The sequence below is a fragment of the Pseudopodoces humilis genome, chromosome 3 (assembly GCF_049639895.1).
Source record: "Pseudopodoces humilis isolate 2021_Gansu_Grassland_sample_001 chromosome 3, ASM4963989v1, whole genome shotgun sequence".
In the NCBI taxonomy this organism is placed as follows: Eukaryota; Metazoa; Chordata; class Aves; order Passeriformes; family Paridae; genus Pseudopodoces; species Pseudopodoces humilis.
The window spans coordinates 56,048,154-56,069,382 of record NC_142202.1 but is presented as its reverse complement, the minus strand read 5'-3'; the positions used below and the strand labels follow the sequence as shown (position 1 = coordinate 56,069,382).

The following is a 21,229-nucleotide window of genomic DNA, read 5'->3' as shown; positions in this document are numbered from 1 at the left end:
TTCACAGCAAAATCGTTTTTGCAGTGTGATTTACTGCCTAATTTTGGGGTTCACCTGCAATCAAAACAGAGGTGAAATGTGAAAAGGAGAGCGAACTGTCTGCATGTGAGGGAGCCTGTAATAACCCCTGGGCCCTGGAGCCAGCTGAACAACAGACTCCTTCAGATGCTCCTTCAGATGCTGCCACCTGATCTGTGAGCTGGGTGGGGAACAGTCAGAGCCCTTAGCCTAAAATCCTTTCATTTTCCTCCTCCATGAACAAAACTAGCTTGCCTCTCATCAAGAGACAGCCTATTTGCTGTGTGTACACCATCCCCTCTGTATATAACTTGGCCGTGAAAAAGCCATTTGGCAACTGTCAAGGCAAATGGATATAAGCCCCCATGAAATTTGAGGAGCTTGTATGAGCTTTCCTTGAGATGAAGCCATAAATTTAACAAGAAAAGTCTCATTTTTTTCAAGATGCATAGAAATAACTTGCAGTTTAGACTTTGATTGTGTCATAGCAGCAAAGCCCAGATGAACTGCAAAGACTAATACAAACAAGAAATTTTTATGAGCTACATGGCAAAATTAATATAAAATACATACAAACAAGCATATCTGTAATAATCTGTAATAATGCTTTGTAATCAGAAAATCCACTCAGTGAAAAACTTATTTTCCTATGAAGGAGTGAGACTTTTTTACAGCATAGAAATATAGAAACTTACTAGAAAATTGTGTCCCACAGAAGTTATGAAACTATCTTGTACATTTATAAGGAAGAAAGTTCTTACCAGCTTCTGCCCTGAAAGAACTTCCAAAAGGGCAATTAGCATTACCCCATCTTTGATATCTTCAAACAGGTCATTCACCAGCATGGGAGGATTGCGCTGAAAAGGGAGAAGGCTTCAGATATTATAAAGGCTCACCAGTACTGCATCCTAACTCAATTCCTTTTGAACAGAAACCCAAAGAGAGTGACTGGTCCCCTTCTTTGTGTTCTATAATGTTTAATGTCAACATATCCTTTAACCACTGCTTTGCCACCACAGTGTTTTCTTAACATTTCTGGCACAGCACTGTAACATTTTGTGGATTTCTGCAACTGATGATACAAAGGAAAAGCCTCCTGGGCCCTGCAAGAAGCAGAGGAACACACCAACAGCTGCCCCTTGTTCTACAAAATACTCGCAATTCACAGATGTACTATTATAGTCACATTCCAACCCCTCAGATTATTTTCCCTCATGTTAAGTATTTCACAGAAATTTCACTCTCTCAATCCAAGCAACAGGAGGAGCTGTATGAAGAACCCTAGAGTAGTGTAGCAGGTTGAGTGATGCTGCCACTTTCTCACAGCTGACAGTTGTTAGACTGAGTTGTTGTATTTCCTCTCCTCCAGCCTCACAGGCTTCAGGTGCTGTCAGCACTGTCTCAGCTCCTACATAAACTGCTTACTAAATGTCTTTACCTTCACAAGAACAACAATGACAATACTCAGAAATATGTAAACAGACAATCTTTTAGAAGTTTTAAATAACAAGGTCACATAATAAAAACTGTGTATTCTTAAATGCACCCCAGTTTGTGGAAATACGGCTCTCAGCTGGTCAGTAGTTTAATGATCACAAAACGTCGCTCAGGAACAAAAAGTTTAAACTTGGTTCAGCTAACAAATAGAATAGGCATCCCCCATTCCTTGTGAAGCTTTTCTCTCAACTTGTGAGAATTCAAATACCTTATGATGATGACCATGATGATAATGATGATGATGATGATACTAATAAAATTAATGATGATAATAATACTAATACCTGCTCATTCACTAAAATTACAATGAGACTACAAAATTCTTGAAACTACTTTAGGTATAATAATTTACTTTTGGGGTACTTGCTAAAAGAAGCGCTTGCACAACAAATTATCTATTACTTTTTTGTGTAGAAATAGAGGTTTGAAAAGATGAATCTAGCAAATGAAACACTGCTCTTGAAAAGGTAAAAATGCGGTAACAAATCACAAGAAATAAAAAGATTCTGGCTCCCCAAGTGAAAAACATTGTTCCATTTGGATAAAGTAGTATTTCAATGAAACATAATTTTTGGCAAAAAGTGAAAAAAGAACTCTGCTGGCAGCACACTTCAGCTGAGATTTGACATGGTCTAATAGTCACACTAATAGAAGACCCTATTTTCTCATGTATATAAAATAAAGCAGCACTACAACTCATTATGCGGGTATAGTCATAGTTCTTTTTTATTTCCTAGAAATGCAATAGATAATGTTCTTCTTTGGATCATGTTCTTCCTTAATATAACACCAAAGAAATCAATGGAGCAAGAGGGTCACTGAAGATTAATTTGTCCCAGTCTTGCATCACAGGCAGTTGACATAAACGCAATTAATTTTCCTCACCTTCTATGTGATCATCTCCTGCTTGAAGCTTGGAGCAGCTTTGGTTTTATCAGTATTACCACATGATAAAACACTGAAGAATTATGTGCTAAAATAATTCAGCCATAAAGACGAGAGGATTACAGCAGCTGCCATCCTAATCCAAGAGGAGGTGAAGGCCTGAAAAAACCACCTATCCAAATGCCCCAGTAGTGAGGTTTGTCTCTTGAAATTGACTCTACAGCAATGAAGAAAGATGGGTTTCTTATAGTGGGAAATTTGGGATACATTTAGACTGAAGGGTAAGTGAGATTTAGAGTACCCCATGATTCTGGTGCCCATAATGTGCTTTCCAGACAACCTCTTGGAGCATAACACAAGTCCCTTCTAACGTGTGTGCTTTGGTATCCTTACAAGTCCAGGTACAGGTCAGAATTTGTCTCATCCCAACATGAAGCCAAAAGTCACCTGGAGGTCATCTGCAAAGCAAGTCTGGGAAGCACTTCTGGTTTCCCCAGTGTATAGCTTCACTCTGTAGTTAAACCCTCTGATCATCGAAGCCAAACCCTTGCTCTGAAACACCCTTCAGCAATATTGACAGAAGCTACAAAAACAAGATTTACACCCCAACTGAGGCTTGGTACTATGGAAAGGCAGTGAAAGCATCCCAAGTGAATTAACACCTACAGTACTTTCTACTTGAATCAAACATGGGTTTGGGGAAAAACAGCTGTAGAGTGAATAATGAATAACATGAAAAGGAGAAAAGAAGCCATCGAACACCAAAGCAGGTAAGAGCTGATGTTCTGAAGTGTGAGAATCACAACTGTCCTTAACTCAGCAAGATTAAATTTACTTTTTTTTTGGTGGAAGGGTGCATAATTACAAACACTGCCAGTGTTTAGCAGCTCACACCATGGATCTTACACCAATAAAACTGGAACAGAAGGCAGATACAATACCTGTGTCACAAGATCTCCTGTATAAGAGCCCTCTAATATGCAAATTTAGTTAACTATATAGACTGCCAGAAACATTCCCAGTAATACCCTATATAATATAATGTTTTACACTTCCCTGAAGATATTAACGCCTAATTACAAGGAGTTTATACTCTCATCAGGTTTCATAAATCACCTTATATTTAACTACTTTGGGAACATAAGCATGGAATTTAGATTAATAGTAGTAATAATAGTAATAATAGTAATAGTAATAGTAATAATAGCAATAATAGTAATAATAATAATAATAATAGTAATAATAATTTTAGTCACTCTCAGAAATATGGAATTTGTAATATTTCAATTACATATAAAAATGGCACATATAAAAAATAGACTCCTCTTTTACACAAGCATAGATATGAATTTTATTCCCCATGCTGATATACACACTAGCTGGTACTGAAAAGTTCACATGTGCTTATTTATTATACATGGACCATTGCACAGGATGGCTTAAGCTACTTAAATGTATTCTAGCAGATCCTCCACTGATATTGACACATCTTCTGTTGGAATGGGTAAATACCTACTCATTGGCTGCATATGTAATGTCAAATGAAGTGAAAGATGAAGGTGAGCACTGATTACTTATCAGCCTCCAGAGAATAAAGGTTTGGGGATTTTTTTTAAGCTACATTCACTTAGAATATATTGAAAATTTTTTAGTGACTCAGACTTAACAACTATTCCTTTAGTTCCTTAATACACTGCCAAAATACTAACTGTAAATCAGTAAAAGCAAAGAAAACTAACTTAAATGTTTGCAATTTTTAAATGTTAAATGTACTTCAGATTTTGGCATTTTGCACATAAATGTATAGCCCTAGCAATGCAATGAGCTGCAATGATCCTAATACACTCTATTTTGAATATTGGAAAGCCTTTGCAACGAATTATCTTGTAATACTAAAGAAAATCCTTCAATTATAAACTTTTTGAGCAAAATTTCTTGGCAGAACTCAGAATATACTTCTATGAATAATGAGACATTAAATCTACAAATTGCCAGGTGGTCCACAGTATGATTTCAGCTTCCTCAGTATTTGATTAAACTATTTTGCAAGCTTCTTCAAGAAAGAAAAACAGCAAATTAAGATTAATGATCTGCTACATACTGCATTGCATTAATTCTGTTAAAGACTCCTTTATTGCAGTTCATCCAATCATAGTAGTGTAGTTTATAGTGATAAGGATACTTAGGAACAGTCATGTCCCAAGGAGGGAGTCACACTCAAACAAGTAAATTAATGCAATCTGTAGGAGGAATATGAATTAAATGAGAATGCATCTTCAAGGCTAATAAACTAGATTTTGGTAATATTAAATATTTGTTTAAATAAATGTATTTAGAACTGATCATAAGTGAGAAATGTGGAAGAAGTGCTTTGCATATACATGTTGCTCTTAAAACTTGTCTAATTTGCTGTAGTCACCAGGAAATATTCTGAATGACCTAAAGAACTGAACATTGGTACATATTAAAAATATTTGACTGATAAGCCTTAAAAAAAATATTTTTACTAGACCTGCAATCTCTAGAAATTTCTCCTCATATGCAGTAAGATAAGTTTTGTAAAATCCAGACTTCAGATATGTAACAAACACATATTTGCTAAGTTTTACTCTTTTATTGCAAGACTTTTTCTTGCATTTAATTTCTCATTTGCATCTTTTCTACAGGAATCTTTTTCTGTACTTCTCTAATGAATAAATCATACTATACAAATAACAGCATCTGCATCATAATGAATTCCAATGCAGACATTGAAAACTATTTTTGCTGCATTAATTTTCAAATAATCTTTCAAAAACTGCTGAAAAACTACTGAATTTGTCTCTGCAGGGAAATATATGTGAGAACAGCAAGGACAATGTGAAATTTCCATAACTCTGTAATGCTGACTTTTAGGGAAGACCCCTCCTCTTCCACAATTTAATTCCTAAATCCATATGAATGTTCTCATATTCCTTTCTGTTAGTGACTTTTTTAATTACTAAAGCTGAGGGACTCGGTCCTAAGTTTTGCATGATTAATTTCATCAAACAAATTAATTTAGCATTCATGGTTCAACATTAGAGGTTATATGTGATACTGGGTGAAAACATAGTTACTGTTGAAGCAGAAAGCTACCAGTCAGATTTTCCTCATTATGCAGTCAAGGTGCACAGTAGTGTAGTTTTTTTGTGTCAGTGCCTAAGATACTGGGAGTCTCTGTTTTCCCACTTAAAAAAGACCAAAAGGCTCAAACTCAGTTAAATGATGAAATCTGATGAGGTTCATGAAAGACCAAGTTACATTTACATTTTAAGAACAAGCTAACACCATGGACAGGACAGTGAGTGAGACCACTGTCTCTCGATATACATGTTTCTTTTTCTTCCTTTCTTTGCTATGAAAGACATCATTTAACATGAGGCTTAACACTCAGGTTTAATTCAGCATTATATAAATATTGCATAAATACAATTTAACATTTTCATCCATTCTTAGTTTTATTTCTAATTAATATCCATCCTCTGCTTTTGTTTTTTAATGTGTGCATCTTCTTAATGGAAACACAAAATTAATAGTAATTTCTTTCAGTAAGTAATTGTTGTTCACTCTATCAGTGAGTTTACAGAAATACTTTGTTGAGTACAAATACTAAAATTATCCCTGTGCCTGAGAACAAAAAAATTATTTGATTGTGTTAACCCAATTTAAAGTTTGTGTTTCAAACTTTGAAACTGTTCCCCTAAACTTTCATGAAAAGTGAAAATGGCAATAAAAAGCACACACCTCAGCTTTTAAAGAAAGTGATATATTTTTCATCTTTACTCATCTAATCCTATACCTGTAATGAAATGAGAAGATATTTAAGTAATTGCTGCTCTGAATGCAAGCAATGTCTCCTTTTTGAAATATTTGGTGTAAATTTGTTCTGTATTGTAAATTTAGTTTTTGAAAAGATGCTTCAAAAGACAATTAGAAGCATACTCAAATTATGCCTATACTTTAAAGCCGAGACTGAGATGAGGAAGGACTGTTCTACAACCATAGAAAAATATGAAAAAATCCTATGGAACCAGAAAACTTCTTATCCTGTTACACATATCTCATTAATCATTAGCAGAACTGCACAGATGCACAGAAGTTCAAAAGGATGGCCAGAAGATAGACCACATTTATTTCATAGATTATGACCCAATTTCTGCAAGTGGCTGGCAGAGGAAACATGCTTTCCAATTGATGAGTCTCTCCAGATGACTGCTCAGAATCACAGAACAGAGACAGCTGGGGTTAGAGAGACAGCAGAGGGACAGGCTCAGCCTCGTGCTAACAGCTCACCCAAAATGAAGCTGCATTACACTACCTGCTAGTTAGCATACTTGCTGGTCCTTCTCTGTTCATTCCCTCTGGGAGAGAGCACAGCCTGCACCAAGGCTGTTTTACCTCCACCTTTTCCCATAATTAGCTGATGCCAAGTCCTTTACCTGTCCTCTGCTTGTGAAAGAGCATCTTTGAAGTACAAAACTTGATTTTAAAAAGGTAGCAGTGTATCCCTAGGAGTGAGAGAGAATAAAAAATACACACCTTTCTCCTATTCCCTTTCATAAAATTCAATGCATAAAATCATAAAACCATTTAGGCTGGAAAACTGCTTTAAAATCAAGTCCAACCATTAACGTAACACTGACACGTCCACCCCTAAGCCATGGCCCTAAGTGTCACATATACACCTCTTTTAAATACCTCCAGGGATGATGACTCAATCACTTTCATAGGCAGCCAATTCCAGTGCCTGACAACCCTTTTGGTGAAGAAATTTCAGCAATAATCTCATTTCATTTATCTGCTTTACTCATTCGTATTTATTTGTATCCATATTTTCAAACCCATTCCTAACATTAAATAAGCAAAAATATTTAGTTAAATGTACTTGATAGCCTTAGTTACTGAATTTGTTTCTGTTTCAATTATAGCATCACTTTTTAGATGGAAAACATATACTAAGATCTCACAGATTAGTAGGGAAGGATCTTTTACTCCTAGCAAGCCCTGACAAACAATCACACCCTGCTTTATGTTCCCAAACCATGAATTTGTCTTGGTTCTACCTAAAATAATCAAATCATTTCTGTATTTCCATTTCTTTCAAATCACTACTCCTCACAACATGAGAAACTGCCCCTTTTTAGATCTTCCTTTGCTGTTCTCACCCAACACAGTGTAAGGATGACAACTCTAGCTGAGTAGTTTCCTTTCTTTGCTACCTCTAAACACATCTTTCAAATTGCTGCAGTAAAACCCCATCACTCTTTGTGCAGAAACCATTAATTTCTCCTGCTTTTGAGGTTTCATGCAATACTTACTCTCAAAACCCCTCAAACTCATTTATGATTAAACATTTCTTTAGATAATCATGGTGTTAAGAGTTACAGATCCCCTAATTATAGTTTTCAGATTTCTCTTACATCTTCCTATTACTTTTTCCATTAATAATTTTATGAGATTATAAAAAATGTCAATGAAAGGAAAGAAACCCAAGAGTTTTCCAAGAGTAGCCAACAGATAGAGAGAAAATTTGACATGAAGTTACTGTTAATTTTGAATGCATATACTGAGTCAAATTCAGCACAGTGTTTCTGGATCGATGGTGAGACACAAAGGCAAAATTCAAATCACCTTCCCCGTATCTACCCCTTTTCACCCTGGCTCAGCTTCACTCCTTCACTCCCATCTCCTTTCCCCTCAGTGGTGCTACATGTATTGCTGTTTCTGTGCTGCAAGAGTGAGGCCAGCACTTCACAGCGATCCTCACTAGGTACCAGGCTAGTAGATGTTCCACTTTTTATTGGGTCAAAGATGAGAGCAGAATGCAGACGATGCTGCCTAAAAGTGGGTCTCCTTCCAGGATTTTTCCATATCACATTTAAAAGGTTTCCAGACAACAGAGATCTTACAGATCCCCCGTTTCTTTTGAAACAATTGAAACCACAACAACATTTTACAAAACTCAAATAGCCTAAATATTGAAATTTTGAGTTAAAAGTCAGAACATGAGTGCAAGGGGAGTCCTGGGCACTTCCGAGATTCACAGCTGTGATTAACTCAGAAAAATATTTCCACTTACATATTTCCAAAAATGTAACTAACAAAGTTTTAAAAGCTTAAGCTTTAAACACTTAAGAATTTGAATGGCATGGGTCACTCCTGTTAAGTCTAATTTCTATATAAAATGTTTCTCCTTCTACAGTGTAGCAGTGGAAATGGGAAGCAGAGCCAGATGATCTGTTTTAGGCAGTGAGGCAAACATGCTGACAGCCATCAATAAAACCATAACAGACACACCTTTCCTGCTGAAGTGTGAATTAAAACAAATCAGCTGCTACAAGTAACTAAAAGGTACCTCAGGTAGCTAGAAATCAGGGCTGTGCCTGTGTAACTGCCTGGTTTGAATGTGTTTGATCAGTCTTTACAGTGTCAGGCCCATTAAGGAACTAAACACCTAAATCATGCCAGGCAAAGTGTTCATCTGAGCCCTCCTGGCCCAAAGGGACTAGCACAGCAGGAAACATTCACAAATCCCAATCCAGGGCAAATCTCTTAATGGAGCTGCCTCCACGACTTTGTCTCTTCCCAAGGATTAGTTTGTAGACTAGGGAATTATCATGACATGCACGCACACACACACTCTCATAGTATCTAACAACACAATATAGATACCCTAATAGTTCTATTTTTCCATAATTATCAGATTATTACAACACAATTAAGAAATAGATGAACATGAAATAAGAGTTATTTTTCTCCTCTGATACTCGTTCCCAGCACCCTTAGCTGATACTTTAGCAAACACTGAATGCCTTTCAGTTTCAGTTGAAGGAAACAGAACACAGAGAGCTTGAATTCTCTCCTACATGGGGGGCTTGTCCAAATTATTTTAAAGATAATATGGGGAGAGATCTCATTTGCAGTGAAAATCCACGGTCCAGAAGTCCTGAAGATAGCTTTGTTCTTGCAGTTGAATTTTACAATGCCAGTGTAGTTGGCTTCACAGTAAGTTCTTGCATTACATTCCTCAGCAATAAATATTATATGTATATATAAATAAATGTAAATAAACGTTGCTTCTCTACCATACTGTCTCATTAGATCAAATCACACGACACAGAATTATATGGGCTTCCTGATTTGCTTGGCTCATTTTTTAGGGTATTATTTGCCAATTCCTTACACAAAAGTTACAACGGTGCTGTTACAGCTATTCTTTACTCAATTTAATGATCATTAATCTTCTGGCTTAAAAATACACATTACAAAAAGCTGCTCTTGGAGTTTAAAACTTTAATTTATCGGTCTAATTGATAACTACGGTTAGAGCTGTGTTGTGTGAAAACTCCAGGAATGCCAAACTGAATCCTACTGCTTATGTTTTCAGATAAGATTGGTACCAATTGTTGCTTAATTCTTTTAAACTGTGCATAAATCACAGTCTTTACTTGCCTCAAGGCAAAACCAGGAGTTTTGTGGTAAGAAGAAGCAACAATAGTTTCATGACAAATCCCACAATGCATCAGATAATTAATTTGGCACTGGATTCATGAAGCACTAATGTCTGTAACTAGATCAGACAACACAAGACATGACTTAAGTTTTATTTGAATGTATTGTGTGTCTAATATTTCCATTTCATAGAAAACAGTTTCAGATGGCTGAAATGCCAGGTACTGGGCTACCTTTCAGTTCTGGCCAAAGAAGCTGAGTGGCTGCCTCTGGACACCACTTGCACTTCTGCAGCTGACCACTACCATGCTGAGATTCATCCTCAGTGGAGTGCAGATGAGGAGGATCCTTTTTTAACTTTAGGAAATACTGCTCAGAGAAATCTGACATATTCTATACTCCTGGGCTATACAGGCATAGATTAATAGGGTTGATTTAAAAAAATTTAAAAAGAAAAAAAGAAGAAGGAAAAGTTTCAAAGTCACGTGTTACCTTAGCCAGATGAGTATTGATCCATTTTGTGAAAGTCCTTTTCTGCACTGACTCTTGCTCATCTGAGAATAAAAGGAAATCAGTTTGATTAGACATCATTGGATACTTTCAGATTTACATGGTAGAAGAGTAAAATTTCCTACTGACAACAAATGTACTCTGCCCTTGCTGGAAATAACTAGATTTTATTGAGACAGTCAATTTTGCCCATTTGACTCATAAATACTTCTTATTATTACACTAATGCTCTGATACCTGATTATTTTAAGAGTTTCATAGCAAAGTTCAAGTCTTAACAAGCTAATGACCAGAAAGACACCATTTGAAATCTAAATATCAAGAAGAATTTGAGTTCTAAATCCATACTATACTTACCCAAGGTCTAGCCACCTAGAATCCTCTACACTTTTTAACTAGAATCCACATCTCCCATAGCCAAGCTGCTTTTATGTAGAAAGTCAGCTAGGGACTTAGAAAAAAAAATACTTCTTAGAAGATGTATTTGAAAATGTTTAGAATGTTGAATTAAAGATTTGAAATTGCATTATCCAACTTATTTGTGCCCTGGGAGATCCTGCCAGGAAGGAGCCAATAGCTAGTTCAGGCAGTTTCTACACCACTACTCACTACATCCCTCAGTCCTGTCTCAAAGCACTTGTCTGGTTTATGGTGAATTTCCCTGACTGTCAGATCATCCCTGCAGGACAGCTGCCAGATGCACAGATAAAAATAGCTCCCAAATCAGCTCCTCCAGCTTCAGCAGCAAGGGTCACAGCAGTGGAGGGAAGAGCATCACAGCATTATAACCAATCCACAAAGTCCTGCCCCTTTCTTTTGGGTAATCAGTTTTGACACATGGAATAGCAGAGGTATTCAAGTATTTGTAACAGAGGTTTTTCTTTCAAAAACAGGAGAAAAAATCTATTGCATGGAAAAACAAATCATGTTATTACCATCATCAGTTCTGAACAAACACCTTAATTTCCCAACAGAAAATTCAAATAAATACAATTGCTGTTTGATGATATTTACTTTTCATAAGAATATGTGTAAATCCCAAAACCTACAGATAGAATATCTAATTTTAGCTCCTGCATTTACGAGAGACTTGTGCAGCACTGAACAGCATTTTTCCTATTCCACATCTGTAAAATTAAAATGGAATATTCCTTAACACCCATGAAAGTTCTGGAATAGATAACTACTATGCTTGTTGCATTCCTAACAATACACTCCCTAATTTACACTCATGCAATGCTGCTTCACAATTAGGGAATAGGGATAAAAATAGGGATAGAAATCCACACACAAAATTCATAGGTCAAAATGTTATCTTCAGTGGCCAGATACAAGCTTCCAAAAAGTGTCTGTGCATTATAATTTAGGAATATTTTCTTTATATATAAATATCATCTCACATATAAGAAATACCAAAGGGAAAAAAGATACCTACACTAACCAGCATCTATTTCTAGATTATCACACTTTATGCCTAAGAAAATAATTTTACATTCTTTAGTTTCCTTTGATATCATTGGGCAGGTAGGATTACATAAGTTTTTGAAATATATTACATTCCCAGATTCTACTTGCAGTCATGGGTTTTTTCAAGTTATGAAAAATGTCACTAAGATACTGCATCATGTTTCATTTCACACTGACTGTTTATGTTAGGGAGGCGTCTTGGACTTTGTATGTGACAATTGTTTCTGCATTCTGAAAAACAGACTTTGCACTGCATGGTTCCTAACCATGAACAAGCTTTCCTTTTGACACACAGTAAATGTCAGCTGTGCCCTGCAATTACATACATAGGTAACCAAATTAGTTTCCATGGAAGCACTTGCACAGTTCTATTAGGTTGTGTGTAAACAGGTGTAGGGATAGAGATCAAACACACACAGAATTAATCCAGTTCTGCTTTAATTCACACCTCTGTAACTTAAAAAAAACTCCCCAACAACACTGATACAACAAAGGCATGCCATAAGAAATAAACCAGGCCTTCAGAACTGAAACTTCTTATCAATTAAGTGAGTGAAAATTATTCCATAATTTGTAGTTCCAGTGCATCTTGGTGATTTAAGAGACTTATGACAAAAACTGGAAATCGGAGAACCAGCTTCCAGCTTCTAAAGAGACTCTTTATGAGCAGAAGACACACAGAGTTTCAGTCATACCAACAAACAACGGAAATAGTCCTTCTAAATAACCTGTTTCAAGGGAATTTATGTGAGCAATATATTCTTTATGAGCCCAACTGCAACTACTAACAATAAATTTTCCTTGGTTCTAGTGTTTATTTTGTACAGGCTTAAAAGGAACAGATTTAACCACTGTAAAATCTATGTCTGAACAAAACACAAGCAGTGCATTGATTTTAAAATTCCATTGTACATATGCTTTTTACAAATTCACCTGGAAGCAATTGTGTTATTTTCATAGATCAAATTCTCTGCACAGGTAGTTTATCTATACCCACAGAACCTGTATGTCACGCAGCTCCTTACGCTCTCCCCACTCACAAGGACTGTCGGCTCCATGTTTGCACCACTTACCCTGTTGGCACTGAAAGAATTCAGGAAGCACATTCAATAACAGGACATTTCTGCCACCAGCACCTTTATACTGAGCCATAAGCACTGCTGCTGCTGCTGCTGCTGCTGCTGCTGCTGCTGCTGCTGCTGCTGCTCCCGTGGCTTCTACCCCTCTCTCGTGTGCAGCGTTTCTTTAGAATTCAGCCAGAAGTAATTTTTCAACAATGATCTGATTTCTTTCCCTCACTGGAAATGCAGGTCTCTTACAAAAATCCCTCCACCATCTCTTATCAGAGAATTCACATGAAGCCAAACCTTAAAAACATCCTTATATATTCTTGCAGAGATGCAACAGCCAGACAAAGCCAGCTGTACTGGAAGCAGCAGTTCTGCTGGTCTCACTGCCATCATCCTTCTTCACTGTTTTTCTCTGGAAAGATTTTATTATCCCAGCACCAGCCAATCCGCTAGCAGAAATCTCTGATGTCAAGAGCTTGAATAATTCATCCAGGGACCACGACAACCCAACTACACTGCTGATATCCTAAAGCAAAAAGATGTGTGCAAAAATTGATGCAGCTTTCTCACCGGTGCTTTCTTAACAACACAGTGTTCAGTAAGTAAAAATGGTTGAATGGCACAGACCTTCTTCTCTAGGTTGTCACACATATAATGGAAAACAGCTTTCAAAAACAACCACTTGGGTTCACTGCATACTCCTGTGAGACAGGGATGTCCTTCAGCTTTGCAACTGAAAGTGGAATAAATAGCAAGCAATGAATCTGAACAGATATGTAGGTCACTTAGCTTTGAATAATGCATTTGATCTGTTGTACAAGGGGCACAAAACATATGTAAGGATGTTGAGAATTTTTGGAGTGTGCCTAGATCAGCCTGAAACATACACAAATTTCTGATAATTTGCAGTACTTTTGGTTTCATTAAATCAGAGCACCAGAGCACTTGAACAGATGTTTTTTTCTCTGGTAAAATGAAGGCAGATATGAAACATCTTTTGTGGAGATTCATATGTTATTTCCCTACAGGGGCCAACAGAGTAACACACACTATTGAAATGAGAATAAAAAGGCTCACTTTTATTATGTCATTATTGCAAAGGTATCATTATAGAGGTCAAACTCAAATTTCTGTTTCTGTAAAATACAAGGACTCTGACAATATGATTCTGTATCTGAAAGAAATGTTGCAAGAAAGACACCTTAATCAAATATCTTCTTTTAATTACGTAAACAATGCTGTAAATATCTTCATATTTTTACAAGCCCTTTCTCTGCTAAAGCATCACCAACGGACTGCTTTTCTACAAGAATTTTTTAGGCAAAAAAAACCCAAACATAATTGGATATATTTACTTTAAAACATTTAAAACAAATTATTTGGATCAATTAACACAAACAACTATGCATCTTCAGACAGTTATGAAGATGCTGATGGAATATTCACTATGCATACTTTTTCTAATGTCTGCTATCATGCTGACAGGTGTGTACTGTGCAGCAGCAGATGGCACATCAAGCACCTGGTGCTTGGGGATGGGACAGTGCAGGGTGGCAAATACGGTGTTCTGCTTCAAGGTAACACAAGAAGGAGGCTCACACACAGAGTCACGACAGTCAAGTTCACACATGTCTAATAAAAGCATCTTGATTGATTCTCACAGACTGAAAAATTTGTTTTTGTGAAGATTTGTTTTGTTTCTTGCTTCAGTGGAATTTAAGTTTCTCACAACTCCCCATTCTCAGTATCCTTCTTTTGTTTTCTTTGGTTTTGATAGTGCTGCGCTAAAAACAACAAAGAGCTTTTTGTCTTATTTTGCTTTCCAGGTTCATGTCATACTGCTGAATCAACATGGAAGTACAGAAAAGTGTCCCAAAACAGCTGCAATGTTTCCATGTCACATGAAAACACAGCACAGAAAGCAGTGGACAGCACCTCAACAGAAAATTTTGTTTGATGAGTGGTCTGGCATACATTCTCTAAAGCCTTCAGTAAGTTATGCTATGTAGCAATTCATATCGTCATTAAGAAGAGTTTTAACTTAAAGCAGCTGTAGAAAAGCTTGCAGAGTGAAAGCAATAGTGTGTGGATATGCTTATGAAAAGGGGCAATATTTTAAGCTACATGATTTAATCAACACTTCCATAACAGGTGGACTACCCCAATTAGGGGCAGTGCACAGAGGCAATGGAAATTCATTCCTTGTCCTTTCAACCACCAGCTGATGTTTTTTTCTGGGACAGGAAATGTCCCATTAATGTCCCATTAATGCCAGGAAAGTTTTGGCTTTTAAAAAATCCCCAACAAACACATTTAATTTGGTGGTAGCTCTAAAGTATGTATTTTTTCTAAGTTTCTGGGTTTAACAGTAACTCTATTGACTGTAGGATAAAAAGAAAGGATTAAAGCAAAGAGGGAAAAAACATTTTCAGCAGCCACTGCTGCTCAGCTGACAACAAGACTTAGCAGTATTGATACAAAAAATGAGAGTATATTTTTTAATTCCTCATGCATTTATCAATTTTTTATATTTTAAGGTGAAAGACAGCGTTTGTCAAAGTTCAGCTTTCAGATATGTTCTTCTACTGAATGTGCTTTATCAGAGACGGTGAGATGGTCACAGTAACAGACCATTTATCTAAATTCCCTAGATTTGGGATCTAGGTCTACACATCTACACATAGCCTGCTCCACCACCGAGCACCAGCCTGCTCTCCATCAGATTCTGCAGAAAGAAAATCCACACACAAGGGCTAGAAGGGAACCAGTCATCCTTGGCCAAAGCCCTACTAGAGAAAATCACGGGGATCAGCTCTCTGGGGCTTGCACAATGTTCAGGTAACCTTAGTACAGTCCTTTGAGAGCCAAAGGTTTCAAGTCATGTAGAAGAGTGGAAATAGAGAAAACCCACACAATACTGGTGGAATAATTAGGGGAATCTGAAGTATGGAGAAGCAGGCTCACATCTGCAGCAGCACTGCCTGCTGTGTCACATGCTGCTGCACAGCAACTGGCACACAGCTGAAGACTTTCTGCTTTTACTGTCTGAATGTATTTACAAAATATGTATTTTAAATTTAAGCAATTCTTATTTTTTTTTCCTTCTAAGAGAGAGAGAATATCTATCTAGCCACTGTTTATAAAGATACAAAGAATGATTCCACTTACCATCCAAAGAAGGTTGCATTTTAAAAAAAAAATCAGGTTAGAATAAAGCATAAACTGAACAAATCAATGTATCTTTTTTTGCTCTCAGTCAATTTATTGCAAGCACAATGAGAAAACAGGCTCTCTGGAAGCACATGCTGTGGACTGTGAAAGCAGAATTAAATTTTTGAGATCTGGAGAACAAAAAATGTAGCCAGCACCAGAGAGTATGTGCTTTAACTCAGGCTGTTGGCTGCACCTCCCAGCAGCACTTAGACTGTCACAGCATATGTTTCTACTGTGGGACTTGGGAGACTTCCAGTCCTTAAATCCAAGGTAAGGCCCTGTTGTGGCCATATTCTCATGAACACATCAGATGTTCCTGAGACATCCAGACTCACATTATCCCCCACTTTCCTGCGCTCTGGTTTTCACAGGAAAGATCAGAGCATGAACAGAGCACAGAGCAGTGATTTTATCTTGATTCTTAGAAGCCAGGACACTGGGCATAACTGCACTGCCCCTAACTTCACTTTGACCAGAAAAGCTTCCCTTGGTGTTTGGAGAAACAAATGAGAACAATATGATATCTGCAGTGGATTGGAAGATATGTCCGAAATATCTTTTTTTCTGACTCTGTGCATCTTTCCCATTTCCAGTCCTTGCAGCATACTTGCTCCTATCCTGTGTTTTGAATGACTAAAAATAGAACAAACCAAAATTAAATTGCTACGCAACGTATTTTGCCTGCATGGGCTGCATTATGTTCTTCTGCACGTGTAGAAGCAGAATGCATTCATAACTAATCAATGAACATATTTGCATTTTATGTTTACTGTGTATTTGCCTGTGCTGCTGCACTATTTTCATCTCACTGACTGACATCTTAATCTCCATATGATGTAAACATATTATTCACCTATGACTCACTTTCATAGTATCCACACTCAAATGAATACAGTCAGAAATTAAAACACCACCATTTAGAAAACCATTATAGGCACACTTAATTCATTTTTAAAAGCAGCACCCTGAAGAAGATATTAGCTAAAATCAGGATGCCCAATATATGAGTTAATCATGTGTAATGGTTTCAGTTCCATCTCAAAGATTCACGATTTGCTGCTCTGCAGGTGTCTGTTTATTCATCTGTTTGGCACAGGGGACAGTGAAATTAAGTGTTCACACATATTTTTCTTCTCCTGCACCAACAGAAAAGGTGAAAACAGCCTGATATAACTGATCAGACTCAATTTGCCATTTTTTCTTACAACTACTTATTTTCCTTAATTATATACTTAAAGGGATGTATATATATGTATATGTAAAAAACTATAGTTAAATATTTTCATATATTTATATATTTATATATTTAAGTATGTACTTATATACATTTAAATCACATAGAAATCTAGGAAATCCAGAGAATTTCATTAATAAGAGTAACTATCCTATGTAGCACTCCTATGTCAATCTATTCATGCTAGTAAGTAGGCACACCAGTTTAAAAATTCATTTTCGCTGAAGGTTTTAGTATTTAAAGGCACTGATGAGAAATCATCTTCGTCTATAAACTACCTACTACAGTAGAAACTGCAATGACCATAATTTTTTTTAAAAAAGTCCCAAACAAATATTTTGGGTGTTTTGTTACAGCCCATGGCAGTTCTGCAACTGGCATCATATTGCCATTTACACATTCCTCTACTGACATGAAAAACTTTTTTGTAATAACCTTTGTGTGTTGTTGGTCCACTCCCTTAGAGCTTTTAACAAAGTCAAATTTTAAAAAAATAACATGTCACATTGAAAAGAAGTCTAATTTTTAACAGAAGTCTTAAAGACAAGCAGTACTCACGTCAAACAATTTAAAGAAAATAATTTTAAGAACATATTTTAAAACGTTGATTATAGATCTACAGGTAATCTAGGTCAGTACCAGAATGTCTACAAGTATCTTTATTAGTTAGGGCTTTAAGCAGTCATCTGCAGTCAAGAGAAGCAGCTAAAGAGCAGTTATACAAAAAATAATTATGAGATCAGACTGAAGGTGGCAGATCTCTGAAAATGGAAAGCTTGGGCTGTGATTCCATCTTTTACACACTCTGTGGCACTCACATGAACTCCTAAAACAATGGAGACTATTGCTTTCCTGAAGCCAACCTTGTCAGGCAGGCAAATTACTGTAACAGCCATCACTGATTTGCAGTAGATTTGCTAATATCATTTGACATTAATAGAACTGCTCGTAACATTATGCACTACAACCTTTGAGAGAGACTTTGTACAAAAATGTCAGAGCTGAATTGGAATTTGAATGTTTAATGTTTCTATGTCGTAAGACACAGAAACGTAAATGCACTGCAGCAAATGCGCTGCTTGGAGCAGATTTCTACTACCAGTAATAAAATTATAATTTTTCAATGCCTAGGTGAATTCATTAGCCTAAAAACAGTGGGGAAAAAAACTTGATTTGGATATGGAAAAATCAGAATCTACTGAAATAAATCAAAACTAATGGAGATATACTGGGCAAACGCTGTCCAATGGATTAAATCAGGGTATAAAGGTCTTTTACTATAGTGGTATTTTTAGTATGTTGCTCATGAATTCAGAATATTCACCAATAATTATATTAAAAATTTATATTTGTTTATAGTAACAAATCTTGTAATTACTCTAATACAAATAAAAAAGACTAGAGCAAAACAACAGAACAGCTTCAAAATCAGTAATATTTTATTTTGCATAAAAATATGTAAAAACATAGACGTGGTAGTATGGATTAAAGCAATACTAAATTTTGTGGCACCAAATAATATATCCTGCTATGTTGTAAAGTGAGAAACAGCACACCACACAGAAAGGAAGCAAGCTGCCCATCAAATACAAGGAAGCACTTTTGAGATGCTAACTATCCAAAAATGAGGGATTTTCAAGGAAATCAAATTGGGCAATGTCTTGAACAGAAACAGATTTCCCTGACAATGATAGTTACTTTTGAGATCCACGTTCTTGCAGTCTCTGTGCTGTCTGTCCTGCACAGTACATGACATCTTGGAAAAATGCGTGACTTGGACCACCATTTCTGAGAGTCCATTCACAACCAGTGAATTCTTTTAATGAAAGCTGCATAGGATCTGAAGCCCCCTGAGAACATCAAATGGCCTAAACATTCAATGAGCCCTCAAAGCGATAAGAATCACAGATTTGTCTATGGTGTTCAGTTCAGCTAGCCAAAGGTAAAAGAGGCTGGTAAAACTTCAAGGCAGACTGGTGAGCTACCAAGTGCAATTCCATTAGGATTTGTTTCAGTAAAATCTTCATTCCTACAGACAACTCTGTTATGGTAACTAAGTGATATCTAGGCCTGGAAGACTGTGTAATTGCTCAGGCATGGAAAGAGAAACAAAGCTAGTAAAGAAATTACCTGATAAAGTGCTACAGACAGTAAAGAACTACAAACAAGCTTATGACTTAGGGCAGACAATGTTTTAAAAATTCAGTGGAAATAAAATTACTTTTTGTCAATCCATCTACAAGCTATTTGTGATGAAAAGAATCTTAATTTTACATTGGCTGATTTGGCTTTGCCTTTTTCTTTATACAGGAATGAATAAGCAGGACCTCCAGAGTTACACATGTGGCAAGGAGCAGAGCTCTGGATATCCCTGAAAAGGTCTTTCCTAATTTGTCCAAATAACAAGCCTTTTCAAATTCTTATATACACTTAAATTTTAGCACTTAGACTCTCCAACAACCCACCTTCATAGCCTTGATGAAACACTAAGCGGACTTAACACAAACTGTTCCCACAAAGAGCAGCTGAACATGCTTCAGCTTGGGGAATAAAGGGAAAAAAAATCAAATTTTACTGTCTATAACTGCTTCAGCTTCAAATAATCCTAGAGAGAAGCTGCATGCTCAACATCACTCCTCACTTCCCCTCTCATCCCCATGATGGCAGCTGGATGTAGCTGTTTCAGGCACAGAAAGGACAGAAGCTGGGGTAAAGGGAGGAATCTAAGGAGGAAAAAAGAAACATGTGAATTATCTAGACAACATGTACCCAGAAGGTGGGAGAAACCTTTGACTGGCACCTGGAAAAGTGAAAGAAACAGGCAGAATTCGCTTGTGCTGTCCTGGAGTGCATGACACTACTGTCATTGCCAAGACAACTCAGAAGTTACATATTCCAGTCATAATCACGTCTGTACAAACTTTATTTTCTCCTCTTCTACGCGTGTAATAAGACCAGTCTTTAATTACATAACCAAACAGGTTTTAACTACATGCTCCCTACCATTTTTTGTGCATGAAGGGAAAATTGCCAATTAATAAATTATGGGGTTTTATTTTTTATTGTTTACAATAATATTGTTCTCCCTGTTCAGATCTAATTAAGCACATGACTTTGCAACTCTTGCACTATTTCTGTAACTATTTCTTCTCTTTATTATGAAAATACTATGAAAAATAATGGGGGAGCCATAATTAAGTTCACAAAAAAACAAAACTAAACAAAACCCCTTTAGAAAATCATTGAAGCCCAATGTTTTGAAGAGAAAAATTTAAAAACAAAACTGTCTACAATGTGAATGAAGACAATTCAATCTCTGAAACCAAGTCTTAGGAATGATGGACTTTATCATACATCAAAATCAGAGTCTGTTCTCTGAACATCATTCCACCCCAATGTGCTAGGATACAGCTCGTAATCAACAACCAATCTGGAAGTTGAAAAACAGACCTCTTTCCCACCTGAATTTTCCTATCAGCCTATGAGATATATCGTCCTTACAAAGAGGCAATGAAAATCACACTTTGTAAATAACTAGAGTAAAACCCAGACAAGTTCATTCACTAGATCAGCTAGCTACACAGCGACTAGAAAAATACTTATAAGCATGCTGCTTTGGAGGGGACACTCATCCCATACTGGCATAAGCAGTTAGGAGATTGTGCATTCATCCATACTGAAAAGTTGAGTACTCACAACTGCACACATTTAGAAAGTTTCTGTTGACAGTGATATTTATTGAATCTCACAAGTTTGAAATTTCTCAGGTCCCTCTAATTTTCTCATAGCATAAAGTTCCAAAAGAATTCTAATTAATACTAATAAAATTAATTAGTACTAATTAAAAACTGCCAAGAATTTC

The 21,229-nt window shown here is 36.5% G+C and overlaps 1 protein-coding gene across 15 annotated transcripts in view; it reads right to left on the bottom strand.

The window, feature by feature from the left end:
* The window catches only part of SYNE1 (spectrin repeat containing nuclear envelope protein 1), a 290,444-nt gene that overhangs the window by 231,199 nt on the left and 38,016 nt on the right, over positions 1-21,229 (bottom strand). For all 15 annotated transcript variants that reach the window (XM_088052487.1, XM_088052496.1, XM_088052500.1 and 12 more), the window contains exons 3-4: positions 10,366-10,427; positions 780-875 (exon numbers count right to left, since the gene is read on the bottom strand). In XM_088052487.1, the coding sequence (XP_087908613.1) occupies positions 780-875; positions 10,366-10,427 (158 nt within the window). The remainder of the gene's footprint in view (positions 1-779; positions 876-10,365; positions 10,428-21,229) is intronic.